This window comes from Mastigoproctus giganteus, chromosome 6 (genome assembly GCF_048544385.1).
Source record: "Mastigoproctus giganteus isolate SK-2022 chromosome 6, ASM4854438v1, whole genome shotgun sequence".
Lineage (NCBI taxonomy): Eukaryota > Metazoa > Arthropoda > Arachnida > Uropygi > Thelyphonidae > Mastigoproctus > Mastigoproctus giganteus.
In genome coordinates, this window is record NC_143580.1 from 227,879,964 (window position 1) to 227,901,078 (window position 21,115).

A 21,115-nucleotide genomic window follows, 5' to 3' on the forward strand; every position below is an offset into this window, starting at 1 on the left:
CTGCATGATCTGCTCTGGCAGCCCGTCTGCACTGTTCAGAGAACTTCATATCCGACTGCACAATACCCCCAGGTCTTTCATTCCCCACCTCCCTGAGTGTAGTACCACACAGTTGGTACGTTTCTTTTGGGTTACTGCTACCCATATGCAGTACTTGGCGCATTTGTCAATATTAAATTAATTCTCAGTTCTTCTTATTATTAATATTATTATATTTATTTTTGCTTTTGGGATCGTTATCGCATACGTTTCCATAGAATGCTTCGCACGCCCTTCCAATTTTAACTGCATCATGATCCGTTACGTGGCGTTAATGACGACATGTAATATACATGTAGTTCTTTCGGACTGAATCTTTGGTGATTGTATTCGTGGTTTATCGTGATTTTCGTGTGAGGATTTAATTAACGTGGGATTAAGTAGGAAATAGTTAATTCCGAAATTTTTGAATGTTTGTGTTTTGGGTACAAGAAGCGTGAATTTACGTAATGGGTCTGTGTAAGTGCCCGAAAAAAAAAGTGACAACCCAGTTTTGTTTTGAACATCGAGTCAATGTATGTGAACATTGCATGGTTAATAATCATACGAAGGTAAGCAGTGGCAAACGTATTTTATTTTATTTTATTTAGAATGCGATCTGTGAAATACCTTTTAATAGATGGGTAGTTCGCAGAAACATTTTCTTCAATGCACTAGAAACTAAATTTTAAATGCATTATACGCTTGCATGAGAGTGGTGGATTTTTTTTTTAAATGCCACCCAATCCGAAGTGGCAACCCCGTGACTGAATAGAAAATACTAACGGCCTATTACCATCTGCCGTTTTGACTAGAAGTAATTATTGGCGAACGTGAACAGCCCCATAAATCCATTGGCCTGTTCCAAGTGGGCGAGTTTTGCTGCCATGCATCAAGCAGGAAGAGAGTGTCTTCATGATGGAATCTAGTAATAAGGTCAGTAGCGTAACTATGCTAATGCCATGCATTGGGGCTCACGATCGGAAGGGGGCTCACTGCTATGCTGCCTGAAACAAAAAAAAAAAAAAAAAAAAAAAAATTGAGTAAAAAATGGAAGTTTTTTAGTTATGTTTATGGTAAACATAACTAAAATAATTATGATTTATCATGTCTACGAGCAATAATTGTTTTCACACGAAGCATGTTTATTGTTAGCTAGATGCACAGCACAAGTGAAAATGCAGTGAATAGAGGTGAAATAGTATTAGTATTAGCATAGCTTCTGCTTCTAGGGCAATTTTTAAGAATTTGTGACTGCAGGGGTAAAAGTCAAATAGGGGGCCCATTTATTGGGGGTCATTATTATTGAGTATAGTATTATTATTGCCCTTATTTTTCAGGGGGACTCTCACACTAAACTTTGGGTAAAACTCCAGATCTTGGGTACTAGTCGATATTTCGACAAACAGACAGGAACAAAGGAGTGATTAGCAGGTGCCATTCACTGCTTTCCCTGCTCACTGGCCTCCTAGTTGATATGCCTAGGATGTTTACCCCCACCCACTTGCCGCTGTTTTTAAATCGGTGACTCATTTTCCAATTTTAAAACAGCGGGATAGGGGGTAAACACCCTACACAAAACAATCGGAAAGAAAACGCCTTCACAATAATCATCCAATCACCGAACTTGACTGTACAATCACTCCATTCTGCAACCACACCCATTGCACAGAGACAAGTGGTACCCAAATAATGGATTTTAGCCAAACTTTGCATTGGGGCCCACTTTTTCTAGTTATGCTACTGAATAAGGTTCTTTACTTAAATTATATACATTCATGATTACGTACACAAATGACTAAACAAAACACTACAGCTGTTCTCCCTACATTAATAATCATATATTTCACCCAAGGGTTTATTTTGGTGTTCGTAGGCCCTGGGTACTCTAATTCCAAGGCATCACTGCCTTATATCAAACGTTAATATGCCCTTGTGTTAAATCAAATTTTTAAAGAAATTTGAAAGCATTTCAATAAATTTGATTTTTAAGCTATTTCCACGCAGGGCTGTGCCATGCTATGATACAGAGAGGCGACCACATCAGGCGGCACCGTAAGGGGGTGGCATAAGCAGCGAAATCAAAATACAATTTGAACCATTAAGGGGTGGCATTTCGAAGACTTGCATCATACTGAGAAAATCTACCGCACGGCCCTGTTTCCACGTTTATTCCAACCCTATCTTACAATTCAGACTTCTTTGTTTTTAAGAATTTTTCTAACATAAAAGCTGAAAAAAGAATTTATTTTAGAAATCTTTATAATGCGTTTAGGGCTAATGCCTCAGGCTGCAAGAAAGTCTAGACTAAGTTAAGTGCAAATGCATCATTAATACACAGCCAATTCTAAATTAGCAAATATTTGCAAAGGTGGCATCATTTTAAGTTATATCTGTGAATACCTTCACAACGAATTGCCATGATATTGCACTACTTCAAATAAGTAATGCTTCACCTAAAGGAGAAGACTAATGTTACTTATTCTCAGTGGATACCACCACCCAGACGGCACCATTTCAGGGCCATTTTGTATATGTGTGCGATAATAACTCAACTATCCAGTTGTCCCTATTAGACTTAGAAAAGCAAAAAAGTAGAGGGAAAGTAATAATAAGAGTGGAAGAGGAAAAGAAACGGTGTAGAAGAATGAAAGGGACAGTAACTCCTTCAACTAACACCACTCAAAAACTCATACTCCTCGAATAGGCAAGGCTAAACTCATCATTAATACTGATGCATTTGCACTTAACTTATACATAGTCTAGACTTTCTCGCAGCCTGAGGCATTATAGTCTTAATACATCATACACCATCAGGCATCTCTCATATTGTGGAGTTATACTTCATAACTGTTTTGCCATCATTGCATCACTTGGGTACCTACCCACCCACCGAAGAAGGCCCAAATAGCCCTGAAACGGCACCAGGGGGAGCCTGATGATGTCCGGAGTTTCCAAGAATAGGTAACAACATCCTTCTCCACTGGGGAAGCATTGCCTATTCAAGAAGTTTGAGTTTTTGAGTGGTGTGAGTTGAAGGAGTTACTGTCCCTTTCATTCTTCTACACCATTTCTTTTCCTCTTCCACTCCTACTATTACTTTCCCTCTACCTTTTTGCTTTTCTAAGTCTAATAGGGACAAGTGGATAGTCGAGTTATTATCCCACATATATACAAAATAGCCTTGAAACGTTGCCGTCTGGGTGGTGGTATCCACTGAGAATAAGTAACATTAGTCTTCTCCTTTAGGTGAAGCGTTACTTATTCGAAGTAGTGCAATATCATGGCAACTCGTTGTGAAGGTATTCACAATATGAGATATAACTTAAAACGATGCCGCCTTTGCAAATATTTGCTAATTTAGAATTGGCTGTATATTAATGATGCATTTGCACTTAACTTATACATGATTTAGAAATCTTTTTAAAAATTTATTTATAGAATTTTATTTTTAGAATGAAATCGATGAATTCTATTTGACTTATTTTTTTTTTTTGGGTCCCTATATTTTCTTAGGCCCTTAGCACAGTGCCTAATGGAAAAGATGGCCCTGTTCACAAAGCTCAACATTTCCAGTAGACTACCACAAACGTGTCACGAGTACAGTAGAAATATGGATAACGATATTAAGACAAAACTGGTGTTATTATTGTGGGAATTGAGTGACATCATTTGCCATTCTTGTTAACACAGTACAGCTAAAGTAGGGGAAGAAATCATTAGGGAGTAAAATATAATGGGAAGGTATTTGCTTTTTGTGGGACCTAAAAGTGTGCATAGTGACTTATGTTATGTGTTTGACTCCACACGCTGCCATAAACAGTGCATGGTTCATTGTTCCAGTGCGTTACCAAAAAATAATAGTAAGGGTGTGCAAGAAGGTGCCTGTGAGCTTTTTTTTTTTTTTTTTTTTTTTTAATTTTTAGGATTATCTGAGTCCCTTATTTAAAGAATTATTTTGATAAAATGTAACTAGGAATGACCCTTATCTGAAATTCTTATTCGGTGAGATCTGTATTAATGAATCGGCACTATCCCTGAGTCGCCTCCGTAGCCAGGTGGGAAGGAGCAGCAGTGCATAGCACACGCTTCTTGATTAGACCGGGGTTCGAGCCCGTCACCACCAAATACGGAGGATGCGGAAAGGTCAGGGAATGACCACCGCATATCCCCGAGCAATATGGCCTTAGTTGCTAATGCTCCTAAAAACCAAATAACAAACAAACAAACAACAAGCACTATCACTGGTTGTGAATGCCACCTGGTGTCTGTATCAGACAGTAAAGAATAGCAGGAATGTTTATTTGAAACAATTACTTAGGCTCGTAAATGCTATTAAAAAAAAAAAGTCAAAAATTTATCACACTTGTTACATAAACATAGTAAACTTAGTTTCGTCTTTTTTTTTTTTTTTTTATAGGCCAATTCCTATAATAAATGTCCACTCCAAATTGAAGCAGTTTGGTTGAACTTAATATTACTGTTGATATTATATAACAGGTATCAGCAACCTTTGACATTTGTGCCAAAGGAGGGACATGAGATGTCATTCAGTCAGCGAAGGAAAGCATTGCCATGAAGGTTGCAGCAAAGACAAACCAGCATGTCCTTGTTCAAACTAATAATTTCCATACACATGGATCACCAATTTAAGATTTGCCACTGGCATCCAGTACCCTATATTGAATTTATGAAAATTTTCTGGTTTGGGGAGCATCCATTGTCAATATGGATTCCATCAGTGTTGATCTAGTAGCAACTTTGTGGTTTATATTGCTCATCTTTAAAATTTTATGGAAAGGTGTGGTGAAATCCGAGCAGTTGCTCTTGAGATTTTCTTGGTGTTTGATCACAATTGATCTTTTTAATGAGCTTCCATCGTATGGTTTGTTTTGTGTTTTTTTTTTACAGTTAGGTAACCTCTCCAACCACTCACTCACTCTTGAACCAGATGATGGTAGATAGCTCTGTCTTCTAATTTGTCAGCTATTAGTTTGGTTCTTTCTCCATAAAAGTTCTTCTCAAAGGTTCAGTCCTATCTCCTACTCTTTCCCCCCTCCCCCATACATTAAAAGAAATTAAAGGGGAGGTAAGCAAACTTTTACTCATAATTATGAAGGCATCCTCGGATTTGCTTGAGGTTTTTATAGACTGGAGATGTGTAAATATCTCTCCTATTCACAAAGGGGAACCAAAGGGTGAAGTGAGTAATTAACAGGTTAGTTAACTTCTCGGCCAAGGAGAATGATGCAGTTAGTGGTTAAAAAAGTAATGCAGAATCACCATGACTGGAATGCAGTTATGTGGCAAACACAGCTGTACGACTTGGGCTAATTGCTGTAACTTACTGTAATTTTCCCCATTAGGGAAAAATGTCAACTAAAGATAAAGGGATGATTGAGTGGCAGAAGACAGTGGTTATAAATGGGCACTTCTCTTCTTGGCCTGATGTTATTAATGGAGTCTCTTGGTGGTCTGTGTTGAGCCTCTTATTGTTCTCAGTATTTATTACTGATGGCATATCAAGTTTAATGTCTGAGTTTGCTGATGATACAAAGGTTGAAAGGGTGGTTAATGGCAGGAATTAAGGTATGTTATTGCAACAAGAACTAGAAAAATTTTGACAAATGGGCTTAAAAGTGGCAATTAAGGTTTAACATTGATAAGCACAAGTTATTGCTAATGAGTAGCAGTAATCCCAGAATAAAATACAAATTGAGCATTACTATGCTCAACATATTGGAGAACAAAAAAAGACCTATGGGAAATTATGAAGTCCAAGATAAGTTTTCTGAACAGTGCAGGATGGCAGCTAGAACAGCTAATGGCATTTTGTGAATATAAAGGAATTTTTTCAGGGAATAAGGAGCTATTTATTCCATGCTATGAGGCACCAGTAAATTGACATCACGAGTACCATATACATGTCTAGTAGCATCATTTAAGGAAGAACATAGATCTGTTGGAATAGGTACAGAGAAGACAGAGATAACTAAAAGGTAAGGAAAGGTAACTAAGAAAGGTTTATACTTTAATGTGTCCTCTGTTTTATTGAAAATCAGAACTGGTCCCAGTGATGATCATGTGGTGATCCAATCTCATTAACACGGCATTTAGCATTAGTAGTGGCATACGATGCAAGAACGCAAGCTTATACAGCATCAGCAAAAAAACCTTCCCATTTCACCCATCCAATAGTTTGTATAGTTCTTTCTTGAATTTATTTAAGCTATCAGCCTCCACAACGACAGATGGAAGTTTGTTCCACCAATCAACCACTCACTGGCTAAAGGCAAATTTCCACACATCTATTCTGCAACTGTCTTTCCTCAGTTTGAATGTATGTTCCTTACGTGTGTAATCTGAGCAGGAGGAAGAATCCAGTTCTGCAAATTGCAATGTCTGGAAACTAGGTACTTGGAAGGAGATCTGATCAAGGTAGTTAAATGACTTGAGTAAAATAAATGCTGATGGTATCCTTTCTCTGATGAAAACATAAGGGGATATAAATTTAAATCGGAGAAGGATAGATGTGCATAAGTTTGCTTTTAGCCAGAAAATTAGAGAAACATGTTTCTATCTGGTGTTGTGGAATTGGGTAGTTTAAATAAATTTAAGGATTAGACAAATTATTATAGTGGCTATAGTGTGTTTTTTTTTTTGTTGTTGTTATTGATGCTGTATTAGTTTGCTACTTTGCTTCATTGGCTAATACTAATAGTGAGGAGAGTAATCACAGGTAATTTGAAAACACAAATAATCAAATATATATATATATATATATATATTTTTTTTTTTTTTTTTTTGATAAAATAACACTCCAAATATGACTTCATTATATAACATTATATCAGTTTTAATAAATTTTACCATAATGTTAATAAAAAAATGGATTACTTTGACTACTCCACAGAAAATAATAGTCACAGGTTAAAAGAAGTGATGTAGACAGGAATGCAGTTATACTGTAGTTACAGCATCTATTTATTAAGGGGCAATCTTGTCTGACTAGTCTGATTGGATATTATAATGCAGTGACAGAGGAACTGGATGCAAAAATAATTTTGATTTCATATATTTGGATTTCAGGAAAATTTTTGTTAGTAATGAATATAGAAGACTGTTGTTCAAATTTGAGCAGTGTGTGGCATTAAGAGCCAATTACTGCTCTGGATAAAGGGATGAGTGAGTGAGTGGGAGATAGATATATTGTGGTTATTAAATGAATACTGCTCTTTTAGCTTTAGCATTAGTAGAGGCACATGATGCAAGAAAGCAAGCTTATACAGCATCAGCCAAAAAAAAAAAAAAAAACCCCTTCCCATTTCACTGATCCATTCATTCCAAATGTTTGTATAGTTCTGCCTTGAATTTATTTAAGCTATCAACTTCCACAACAACAGATGGAAGTTTGTTCCAGCAATCAACTACCCACTGGCTAAAGGCAAACTTCTGCACATCTATTCTACAACTGTTTCCTCAGTTTGAATCTGTGCCCCCCTCAGGTTTGTAATCTGGAAGGATTAAAAAGAGGAAGAATCCCATCAGCATTAAGCCTGCTCAATCCATTCAAGGCCTTATACACCTTAATCAGATTGCCTCGCTGGTGCCTAGTTTCCAGAAGCTGCAATTTGCAGAACTTAAACCTTTCTTCATAAGAGCACCCCTTTGTTCCCTTCACCAGTCTTGTTGCCCTTCTCTGTACTCGTTCTAGCAATTCTACATCTGTCTTAAAATGAGGCTTCCAGACTTGTACACAGTACTCGAGGTACGGCCTGACCGTTGCCTTATACAAGAGGATAATTACCTCATTATCCCTGCTCGCAAAATTCCTGTATATCGTTGACAAGACCCCATGACCTACTCTGGCTGCCTGTCTGCACTCCTCAGAAAACTTCATATCTGACTGCACAATTACCCCCAGGTCTCTTTCATTCTCCACTACCCTCTTCATGGACTAATGTTATTAGTGGAGTCCTCAGTTTTCAGTGCTGGGTTCATTGTTGTTTTCTGTATTTATTAATGATATTGATGAAGAATACCAGGTTTAATGTCTAAGTTTGCAGATGATACAAAAGGTGGCATGGTGGTTACTGATAGTAATTAGGGTAAGGTACTGCAACAAGATCTAAAAAAATTAGGCAGATGGACTGAGAAATGGCAGTTGAGGTTTAACATTGACAAATGCAAGGTACCGCATATGGGTAGCAGTAATCCAAGATTAACATACCAACTGTGTGGTACTACACTCAATGTAGTGGAAAACGAAAAAACACCTGGGAGTAATTGTGCTGTCAGGTATGACGTTTTCTGAGCAACGCAGACAGGCTGCTAGGACAGTTCAATGTTTTGTGCATGATATACAGGAACTTTGCTAGTAGAGATAAGGAAGTGATTATCTCATTGTATAAAAGCAGTGGTTTGCATCTTGAATACTGCATACAGGCCTGGAGGGCTCATTTTAGGAGGGATGTAGATCTGCTGGAACAGGTGCAGAGAAGGGCAAGAAGATTGGTGAAGGGAAAGAAAGGGCGGTCTTACCAAGACAGTCTTTAGTTCTGCAAATTGCAGAACTAAGAGAAAAGGCATATGTAAGGAGATGTGATTGAGGTGTTTAAGACCTTGAATGAATGCTGATGGCACTCTTTTTCTTCTTGCTCAGACTACACACATGGATCATAAATTCAAATTAAGGAAGGATAGCTGCAGGATAGATATGTGGAGGTTTGTCATCAGCTGGGGATTATTATTAATATTAGCCATACGGTCCAAGGAAGCCTGAGGCTTATGCTGCACCAGCCAAAAAAAAAATTGAGTTACCCTGAGAGAGAGAGGAATCACCAAGAAAGAGAAGAATGATGATATCCAGCTCAGAACCCTAGGTGTTCCAAGCCCATACTCACCAGATGTGAGCCCCTGGGGTAAAATGGTTGATTACTGGAACAAACTTCCATCTGTTGTGGAAGTCGATAGTTTGAATAAATTCAAGGAAGAACTAGGCAAATTATTGGAGGGGATGGATAGGTATTGATGTTGGAGGATTTCTTTTTTTGTTGGGGCTGATGCTTTATAAGCTTGCTTTCTTGCAACTTATGCCACTACTACTACCACCAACACCACCATTTCCTATCCACAAAAAACTGAAACCAAAATCATATAGGTACTTGTCTGGCCATTGTTTTATGTATTAAGAATGTGTTGTTTGGTCGTACAACAGAATCGCAAAGTTTGAACAGGAAAATGAACTGTGGTATAAATGTTGTGCCATGTGGGTAATGCTTAAAAACAAAAAAAAAACACCAAGTTGTCTTAGCTTATTAAAGTATTCATAAAGTGCTAAATGGTTTAAAATAATTTTGATTACTGTAGGAACTTAGCCAGAGAACAAGTACAGCTTATTGTATCCCCAACAACTTACGGCAGAATGTAATTTTCTTGCTTGAAATAAACTGCAGTGGTGTGCATTTCAGTAAAGCTTCAATAACTGCAATAAATTCATTTTTTAAAATGAGAAATCATGCATTGATAATTCTCTTGCTCTCTGTTACTTAAAAAAAAATACAAAAAAAAAAACCTAAAAAGAATATTGGAAACAGCATGTTTATAAACAACATGAGAGGAATAAATTCTATGTGTAATTTACAATAAAATTTTGCAATCTAAACACTTACAATTAGATGCTTAAACAAAATCCTACATTTCATCTCTTCCTTAAACCTTCAACTTTATTAAGAAAATCAATTAAAAACTTACTCGCATGCCTACAGTCCTTTTTTTTTTTTTTTGTTACACCAGTGCAGACTTGATGTTGAAAATCTGTATATCCTTCATGATTCAGTTATACCCTCCTGTTCTCATGTCAGAAGTTTCATAGACTTAAGTAATGAAAATTAAAAGGTAAAAAAAATGTCATGCATAGATAATCCACACATGGGTTATCAGAAGTTTTTATTATTAGTATTGGCAAAATGATTCAAGGAAGAAAGCTTATACAGCATCAGCCAAAAAAAAAAAAAAAACTTTACCTACTTCATTTGCCCATACTGTTTGATAATTTTAGTTCTCAACAGTTATTCAAATAATACTAGCCCAGAGTTTATTCCAGCAATCAGTTACCCTTTACCGAAAACAATTTACATCTCTTTGTGTGTCAATAAAGCTTTAAACTCTAATTATGGTTGGCAGCACACAGTCTTGGTTGGATAGAAGCAACCACATTCCTGGAGTGAAGGTGTGCTCTTTTATTTGAGTTTTACTAGCTGACCTTTTTATTTAATAAGGTAGCCATCTGTCTGTATGGTCTTCCTTCCTTCCTATTTCAGCTCAGCTGACAGAGCAGTTCAGCATCATAGCAATAGCTGCTGTGCAGTTGGATTATGGCTTTTAAATGCAGATATCCAATCTTGTTTTATTTTAACTTTGTTATTTTTCTTATTAATTAATATTGGAAGAAGACAGGAGACTCTATATATAGTGGGTATCTCTTTATCTTTCCTTTATGAATTAGATCTCTTGCTAGGATTTGAACCAGTGGCATAACTATGCCAATGCGGTGCATACGGTCCACAACTAAAAGGGGACCTCCTGCCCGAAACAGAAAAAAAATTTAATTGAGTAAAAATGTAAGTTTTTTTTTTTTTTTTTTTTAGTTGTTTATGATAAAATTTACTATGTCTACGAACAATAATTCTTTTCATAGCTGCTGCTTCCAGGGCAATTTTTCAAGGATTTTTTATTTTCCAAAACAAATATTTTCAGGGGGCCCCACTTTGCATTGGGCTTACTTTTTCTAGTTACAACTCTGATTGGAACATTCTCATATTAAAATCAGCGATTGCTGGCTATTGACTGTTCTGCTTTCTCACTTTTGGATGTCTAGGCATGCATGTTTTTGATATTCTTGGATTCTCTTATAGACCCTTATTTAAAGCATGCCAGTACCCTTTAAATTTAAAAAAAAAAAAAAAAAAAAATCTATCAAAGTTATATCAATGTCAATTTTATTATTCCTCAATTGTTTCCTTTTGATTTGATTCATTAAATATTAGTATTAGTAATGGCTGCATGGTGCAAGAAAGCCTATAGCTTATGCTGCACCAGCCAAAGAAAAAAAACCTGAATAAAACAATGATAAAAATAATAATAATAAATAATAATAATTAATAAAAGAAAAGGAAATTAAACCTATCATCCTATGCGCTTCCATCCAGATGACCTTTGAATTTCCCCAAACTGTCAGCCTCTACCACCCATGTAGGCAACTTATTCCAGTAATTTTTAACTCGCTGGCTAAAATAAAACTTCCTGCAGTCCAATCTAAACATTCCCCCCCATAACTTGAATTTATGTCCCCTAGTTCTAGCATCATTTATAATCTTGAAAATTTTGTTCTCATTCATTTTACTGATGCCTCTCAGAGCCTAAAACACCTCAATCAAATCTCCTCTAAGGTGTCTAGTTTCCAAACTCTGCATCCCACATATTCAAAGTCTTTCTTCATAAGGACGCCCTTTTGCCGATCTCACCAGGCGAGTTAATATGCTTGAATTGAAATAATTTGAACCTAAAAAAAAAAAAATTAAATTCTACACCATTTATTGGGTGAATTCCATTAGTCTAGTTATTATTATTTATTATTATTATTATTATTATTATTAGCCATATGGTGCAAGGAAGCCTGAGGCTTATACTGCACCAGCCAAAAAAAAAAAAAAAAAATTTCTGAATTACCCCGAGAGAGAGAGAAGGGAATCACCAAGAAAGAGAAGAATGATGATATCCAGCTCAGGACCCTGGGTGTGCCAAGCCCATATACAAATAACATTTTTGTATAAAGTGTTCCAGTTGCTCTTTATTTAAAAATACAGCTTTAAATTTTAAAATGCATTATTACTAGTGTGCCCACTGTAGTGTGTATATATATATATATATAAAAGAGGGGGGTGGCATCAAAAAGTCATTAGTTCTGAATTATTTAATGCTTATTTTTAGATTATAAACGGAACATAAGGGTGCACTTGTTCAAAGGCCAAAAAATTAGTTCAACCCTTTTATGGATTAAATAATGTGATAAGATTGCCCTATTTATGAGGCATTCCATACAGTTTACTTTGTATATTTGTCCTCTTGTGTGACTAGCTGTTTTAGCTCCTTGGATCTGGAGAAGTGTTCATATTCCCCTCTTATTAGCTAACCTGACAATCTGGTCACTTAAGGCATGCAGATGTGTTCCAAGGCTGAACTATTGGAAGGAGGGGAAAATTGGTATTTATTTATGGTATTGTTTTTATATAATGAATTTTCAATCAACATATAATGAATTTTCAATCGTTTAAATGAATTTTTATAATAATTCAGCTTTTTAGTCTTATGTGACAATACAGTGTTTTTTACACTTGTAGTGAGGTTTGGGTTTGAATCCCATCTGCGACTGCTGGAATTTCTGAAGTCTTCAATAGAGGCTGTAGTTAGTTGATCTCAGACAAGAATTTGGGTTTTTCTCTGTGATTGATTCTGGGTTTTTCAGCCCACACAATGTGCAAATCAGCCTCTGAACACACTTTTACATGACATAATGGTGCAGTATGGTCTATGGTTTAAATATCTGATAAGCCTCAAACCCTACACCAACAACAGACTCGGCTTTTTGGAATGGATCTGATTTTGAGTTTATGTTAACAGCTTTTGGAAAAGATATAGAATCAATCAAAGATTTTACGGTGGTTCACATTGTTTAAAGCAGGCTGCTTGTTTGTTGAAGATGATCCTCTGGCTGCCCTTCAGTGTCAAAAACCAGTGATTCATTTACTCATGTTCATGACTTCATCAGGAGCGGTTGATGCTTAACTAGCTAAAAAGGCTATTAGTGAAATTGGTATTTCTTATGGAACATGCCAGTCAATTTTAATACAGTATTTGGAAATACGTGTTTCAGCCAAGTGTGTTCTTGTATGCCAGGATCTTCACCAATTTGCTCCTGCTGACTCACATTTTGTTTCTTCCATTGTTACTGGTTACACATCAAGGGTGTATGGCCCAGTCCTCTAATTGGAAAACTTTTGTGTTTTCCAAGGCCCAAAGAAGCAAGACAGTCTTAATGTGATGTGAACATCAACATGGTATTTTCATTGTGAATTTGCCCTGCATGGTTAAACAGTGAACTAGGAATACTCCAATACACAGTGTACAATGATTGCATAGTGCTGTTTTAGAGGAAATTGCCAGAAAAGTGGACTTCAGGGAATTTTCCATTGCACCACGACAGTACCAGTACCCCTTCATACCCAGAGCTTTCCATTAAAGAATTTTTTGCTAAGCATTCCATCACTGTGATCTTCCATCCACCACACTCAGAGTTTAGTCCCTGTGATTTTTATTTTATTGTTTTTTTTCCAAACTTTAATGCTCCCTTGAAAGGTCATAGATTTGCAGTGACTTAAAAAATTATTCAGAATGCACCATGGGATCTGCTGGCAATTTCGAAAAAATCATATTAGGAATACATTCAGAAGTTGTAGAAAGTTGGAATTGGTGTGTACAGTGTCAAGAAAATTGCCTTTCAAATTGCTACTAACCTTCATTTCCTAAATATTAGTTGTTCCCAAACTGTTTTATCATACCTCATACTTCTCCAGGTTCAGGAGGCTAAAAAAAACTATTGAGGAATCACCCCTCCCCTCAGGATAAGAGGACTAGTATACAAAGTAAAAGAACATTCGATATCTAACAATCATAGCTTTCACTGTAAGCATGCCAAACTCCTGATGACAGATCCAGTTTGCAAGGAGAGAAAATGCAGAAGCTTGCTCAGTGTAATTTCCCACCTTCCAAATTAATTAACAAGAATATTGATAAAGATAAAATACAAGACATAACTGCCCCTAAACAGCTAGATGTAATTGTGTACCACATATTATAAATAGTTGTTTTTGTTCATCTTTTATCTGTTATCACACTGAGGAAGTCTGACAGCACCCAGCTGAAACATTTAATCTCGTATTTATTGAGTTTAATATAATTTCCAAAATATGTATAATATATATTTTTTGAAATTATTAAATATTATTTTAATTTTATGGAGGGCATGTGCAGTGCATTATTTATAAATGTTTCTCAGCATGATACGTTTCCACTCTTAAAAGGTATTATATTCATTTTTGTGTGAAACTTATTCTTTTTGGCCTTGGTTTTTCAATAAATTTCATAATTATATACAAGTATATTCACAAGACATGGCTTAATGAAAGTAATTAAACAAAATTATATCTGTCTCTACTAGCAAAATTCATATACATTATAGATAATACTTTGTACTGTTTTTGCAATTAGTCTGCACAGCTGAGAGAACTTTGTCAGATTGTATAATTATTCCTAAGTCTTTTTCATTATCAGCTAACTTAAGTTTGTTGTTTTCCAAGTAATGAGATGATCTGGGATTAATTTAACCCAGTTGCAGAACCTTATATTTTCCAATATTGTGCATTAACCTGTCATTTTTATGACCAGCTAAATAACTTACTTAGCTTCTGTTGAAGCAGCATACCTTGTTTAATATCATTTACTTCCCGACCTTTTGTATTATTGATATACACTGATATCCAGCATAAAATGTTATTAATAAGTTACATTTTATCTGTAAAAAATTATCATCTGCAATTTGTATTTTATCTGTGATTTATGTTTTTTACAAATGACTGTTATTTGTATCGGCATCATTAATAGATATTGCAAACAAGGGACCCAGTGCTGAATCCTTCAGGACTGGGTCCAGTAGTATCGGAAAATCTTAATAAAGTGTAAATATACTGTGTCAGAATTACCCTTTGCATCCAATTATTTTGTGACAGCCTCATAATTGCATATCAGATTATTAGACAAGATTTCCTTTTAATAAATCCATGTTTTTTGCATAATTCTATTGTCCATATGCTTCTGAAGTGCATCTTTAATCAAGGATTTCATATTTTCCCATGGAAATTAAACTTACAAGTTTTAACTTTTAGAGTTGCCACATTTCCTGGTTTGACCTGCACTCTTTGGGTTTAAGCATGCCATGTTTGTGCTCCGTTTTGTTGCAATTTCTCTAAGTCATAGAATGGTAGAGAAAAAATAAAACTTCCTTCATTTTCAGGTAAATGTGATATTATTATATGTTCATTATGTTTTTGATGTGTAAACATATTTGATGGCACCTACTAAATTTCAGACGGTAGTAAAATCAATTTGTCACAATTTTGTGATGCAAAAATGACGTCATTTGACATCATTTCTGTTTCATAACAAAGGAAAATGGAGTCAGGATAGGAGATCACACAAAGGATCATGAGAGGTGATATTGGATGTTCTTAGAGCTGGCATGAACCAGCTGGTTGTGGAAAAATGTTTGATTCAGGGAATACCACTTAGGTGGCTTTGTGCTAACCATTGCCACCCATGGCTGAAACCTTTTGATAAACAGAGAAATGGATATCTAGCAAAATTTAAAGTAAATGTTTTACTTAAAATAAAAAAAAATAACATGGTTCAACCAGTGCAAAGCATCATGGAAAAGGCAAAAAGAATGGAGTCGGGAGAGGAGATCACACAAAGGATCATGGGAGGTGATCTTGAATGTGCTCAGAGCTGGCATAAACCAGCTGGTTGCAGAAAAACGTTTATGATTCAGGGCATACTTAGGTGGCTTTGGGCTAACCATTGCCACCCGTAGCAGAAACCTCTTGGTAAATAGAAAAATGGATATCTTGAGGGCAATGACCTTGGATGTGCTCAGAGCTGGTTTATGCCAGCTCTGAGCACATTCAAAATGATTCATCCAATTTCAAATTACTGTATTTTTGAAGTTTACAAATACAGAGTGATTAATGATACATCAACCAAAAGAAAAACTGTCCTAGTTTTGTCTCTCACCTTATAAGTGCTCTATGTGACTTCCCATAGTTACACGAGCAATGTCAAGACTATATTCGAATTCCTCCCATACTCACTGCAGCATGCCCTTTGTCACTGACTCCACAGCAGTAACAATGCGATTTTTGAGCTCATCCGGGGTTGTGGGCAACGCTGGCATGTATACAGCATCCTTAACGTACCCCCAAAAGAAGCTGCACAGCGTAAGATCTGGTGACCTAGGGGGGCCAGCTGTAGAGCACCAAGTCATGGGGTCCACTGTGACCAATCCAACGGCGAGGGAGCACTTTATTGAGGAAATGGCAAACATCCAAATGCCAATGAGGCGGTGCCACATCTTGCTTGAAAATGTAGTTACCGGAATCTTCGTTCATTTGGGGAAATTGCCAGTTCTGCAGCATATCCAGATAGTTTAAAAAGAAAGGGCCATAAACCTTTGCCCGGGAAATAGCACAGAAGATGTTAACTTTAGGTGAGTTGCGCTCATGTTCGATTGTTGCATGAGGGTTTTCCATGCCCCATATGTTAAAGTTGTGACAGTTCACCTTGCCACTTAAATGAAAAGTTGCTTCGTCACTGAACACCAAGTGGGGAGCAAAATTGTCGTCCTCCATAGCCTCGTGCATGAGATGGCAGAAGTTCAGTCGGTTTAACTTGTCCCTTGGCCTTAGAGCCTGCAACAGATGCAACCTGTATGGCTTCATAATCAAGCGCCGTCTCAAAACACGCCAAACAGTCATCTGAGGAATTCCCAATTCTCGACTGGCGCGGTTTGTTGACTTCCTCTGGCTACATATGAAACTCTCTCTGATTCTTTCCACATTATCCTCAGATGCATGCGGTCGTCCTGTGCTCTTGCCTTTATACAAACATTCTGTTTCCTCAAACTGCCGATACCACCGACAAATGCTCTGAGCACCTGATAGATCAGTTCCATGACGTTGACAAAACTCACGCTGCACTGTGACTACCGATTCACACCTCAAACTGCAGCACACAAAAAGCCTTCTGCTGTGCGGTCAGCATTTTCTCACAGGTTGTCTGTTGCCGAGCCACAGTCACAGTGGAGCCATCTCATGGTGACCTCTAAAACTCATAGATTTCCTTTTTCATTTGGTGTCTGCCAAGTTAATACACGGTTGATAGGTATGATGGAATTATGCTCATTTGAAATTGGATGAATCATTTTGAACAACCAGCCCGGCCGGTCAAGAATATTTGAATCAGTTTGCTGTTGGGGGATAACAGACTCCAAATTACATGCACGAGTAGAATCTTTTGCTTGTCATTGGCTATTCTTGTTAAGTTGCAGAAGTCCTTGTTGGTCATCAAGTTTTTGCCTTTCTTTGCAATTGTGCTGAGTCGGTTGAGCATGGCAAGCTTTAGATCCTCATTCATCTTGCTGTTTGGATGATTGTAAAAGTTTTGAAAGGGGCCTTCTTCTCACAGTTGTGTTACAGGGCTATGCAAGTCATTGCTGCATGCTTCGTCAGGGTCACTGTCGTCATTATCTTGACACATTGTTTTACTTATTTCAATCGTTTTGTTAATGTCTAAGTCTGATTCATACAATTTACGATCTAGTATGAGCTCTTCACTGTCATCATAGACCTTGGCATATTTCATCTCTGACAGTATCTGTTTCGCAGCATTACCATCTCGCGCTTGTACATGTTGAGATCCTGAGCTAAGTCAGGTTCGATAGTGTAATATGCGTGGATACTGTCGTGTTTTGCAGATCTCGTTAGTGCTGCATGTGTAATTTGCAACAAAGTATGACAGAGTAACATGATCCAGCATGATAGTATGATTGTAACAATACAAATAGTTGTATTGTTGCAGTCATGCTATTCAACAAATGCCTACAATCAAATGCAATAAATGTGAGCATAAATTACATTGTTCATAATTTTGGTTCTAGCTGTTCGAAATTTAGTTGGTGTCATCAAAGATGTTTACACATAAAACATCTTTCGTATGTACAGCGTACACATGCGAATTTTTTTTGTAATTGTGTATTACTTGCAAAGTTAATTAGTATTACTAGTGCTAAATGTTACAAGGAAACAAGCTTATGCAGCATCAACAAAAAAAATGATAAATAAATTACCAACCATCTCGCCTGTCCATCCCCTTAAATAATTTTTCTTCCTTAAATTTATTTAAACTATGCACTTTTACAATGCCAGATTTATCCCAACAATGACTCACTCTCTAGAAGAAATCAAATTTTCTCGCATCTATCCTCCATCCATCCTTTTTCAGTTTTTATCCCTCATGTCTTATCTGAGAAAGAGTAAGGATGTCATCAACATTTACTTTACTCAATCCATTTAAAGCCAAACATGTCAATCAAGTCTTCCTGCAGATGCCTAGTTTCTAAGCACTGCAGTTTTCAGAACTAAAGATCTAGATCTTGTTGCTGTTCTCTGTACTTGTGTGCAAAAGATCCCCATCCTTCCTAAAATGAGGTTTCAGACCTGTATGCAGTACATGTCTGAAAGCAGTGGGTCTCAAGGGTCTCAAGATGCAATTAACCACTGCCTTATATAATAAGATAATCACCTCCTTGTCTCTGCTTTAAAATTTCTCGTTACTGATGGAACCCCATGAGCTCTCATACATTGTATTATGTACCACAAAGTTTTAAACAGGGGCTCAGCAACTTATCCCACTATATGAGTTACCTTAAAATGCTACAATAATTTGGGTGTACCACATATTTTAAATAAAATATGCTAGTACTAAAATAAAGTAAATACTGTATTATAATTTTTATTATAAAAGCATATTAGGTAGAGAGGTACATTTAAAAAAAAATAAGTAAACTTTAAAAACTAAATCAGAAATCTATACAATGCATTGTTGTCACACATGCCTTTTTTGTTATTTTTTCCACTATTAAGTAACATTTAACAAATTAAAAATATATGAAAACTAGCAGAGAGCTTCCATTGCACCCCCCCCCCCAATTCCTTCCTGGATCAGATATTTTAAATAGGTTTCAACGCTGTTAATCTCTGTGACAGAAAATTAACTGGGACTTCATCCGTGTCCAGGAATATACCCATTATAATAAATATAAGTTTGACAATTTGTTCTGCTGCTTCCTTTAATATCACTTAATGAATTAATCAGTTTCTGCTTTTTTTTTTTTTTTTTTTTTTTTTGTTTACTTATACATGATAATTTTCCTTCCAATCCATTTTCATTGATCATACAATCTTCTTTACTTTGTGATAGCAAGCAAAGTCACTATTACTGTGTGAGAGGAACCAATTTACACAATTTGTAAACATCAGTGAACAGGGGGTAGCCAGTTTTTGAGATGAAGGGTAGGCTGTATCCGAGGTTAAAGGACTAACCATACCTGTGATATATAATTAATTGCTAATTTTAATGACTCACTGAATTAACATGGCTTGGCTAGTTAAGTGTGAATTATAGAATAACATAGCATTTTTTTTTTTTTTTTTGCATATATTATCTCTGTAATTTGGCAAGGAAATTAATATTGTAATTTTTGCCTTCAGTTTCTGTGGTTAATTGACTTGTTTAGCTTGCAGTTGTATAAATTCATTCTGCAGTCAGCTTTAAGTTTGGAATACATGTTAATACTTGGCTGATTTGTTGGACATAACTCAAAGCCTTTACTGAATGCTTTGAATGAACCTTCACTCACTAGTCACCACGTCAGTATGTGCAAAAGCTTATTACACATCCAAATGTAACTGATAATTTTCATTACATGAAATGTAAAGAAAATCAATATAAAAATAAATTAATATTAATACTTTTAATATTATTTTCTTCATATAATCTCATCAAATTGTTACCTGAATTGCAATTGCCACTTCTAATTCACCTCAGTGGGTTCAGAATTTATATCATCTGTATTATCTGGTATAGTGACACAACCACTTTCATCTCTCCTGTAGAGATGAAAACATTGCTTTTAAATTCTGTAAAATCAAGTTCCCAGTGCCAGTAATTCCATCAAGCCTCAAAGAACACCCATATGTGAATATTGGTGCAAAAAATATGCAGTTCATCGGGTATGTTTTTGGGATCATCAGTAGTTCATCGGCAGTTATTTTTGGATCACCCACTATAGGATAGCTATGGACATTACCAGAGCTATCCTATAGTGGATGAATTATGTGGCCCTTTCTAGTATTTTTTCATATTCAAAAAATTCTTTTCAAATACATTTTCAAGGTATTACTGCTACAATAATATTAACAGATATTCTCGAGCCTCTTCTGTTTGAGTTTATCCCTCTCTTAACCCTTAAGTAACGACATAGAATTCTTGGGACATAGGTACTAATGTGCCGTCTGTGAGACTACCTTGAAACAAAATTATTTTTTCATACTTGTTTTTATTTGAAATTCAATTATATTTTGGACACTTATAATGTACTTATTTATGGTAATATAGATCCACAAAAAATATAAAAATAATACACTATTTTTGAGGAAAACAAATATTTATTACTTACAGATACAGAAGAAATGCATGTCCACTGTATTTTGCAGGAGAAAAAAACTAAATGAACATTTATAAGGATTAAGTTTTTTTAATATGTTGAATAAAGTCTAAGTAATCATTATATACATAAAACATGAAATAAACAACAAACTAAGAATATAATTACAAATGCTAAATATATGCTTTCTTAGACATTTTCTGTACATTGGAGACAGTCTTTTTGCATATTGAAGACATATAGGCTTTTTACATGAATTACAGAGGTATTTTGTCATTCTTTTTTTACTTGGACAAACTGAACAGATTTTGCATTTTTTTTCAGAACATCTTCATCAACTGGATCTAAAACAGCATATCTTCAATACGCAAAACATGGTGTATGCAAAATTTTATTTCTCTAGGAACATGTGGATTTGCTTCCCTTCTTCTCATATGTGGTTCATTTGTCTTGCAAGTTGTTTCAAAAAATTAGATTTTTCTGGTATTCAGGGATTGTCCCTATAAGATTGGTGGACTATGTATGCATTAGTGCAAACAACATCTAAAATTCTGGATCAGGATTTTCACTGTCGCTCTCATTATCTTTCGCTATTTCGGATGCTGCATCGTGCTCACTTTCAATTGCGAAATCACTATCAACATCCCTTTCTAATTCACCCACATCACTATCACACTCTTCATACCATTTTTGCACTCTTTC

The 21,115-nt window shown here is 35.9% G+C and overlaps 1 protein-coding gene across 1 annotated transcript in view; it reads left to right on the forward strand.

Moving 5' to 3' along the window:
- The first annotated feature begins 344 nt into the window (after nt 1-344).
- LOC150085059 (zinc finger protein-like 1 homolog) overlaps nt 345-21,115 on the forward strand; it is a 61,062-nt gene continuing 40,291 nt past the window's right edge. The window contains exon 1 of the mRNA XM_090375742.1: nt 345-590. Coding sequence (XP_090231868.1) covers nt 489-590 — 102 coding nt within the window. The 5' untranslated portion in view covers nt 345-488. The remainder of the gene's footprint in view (nt 591-21,115) is intronic.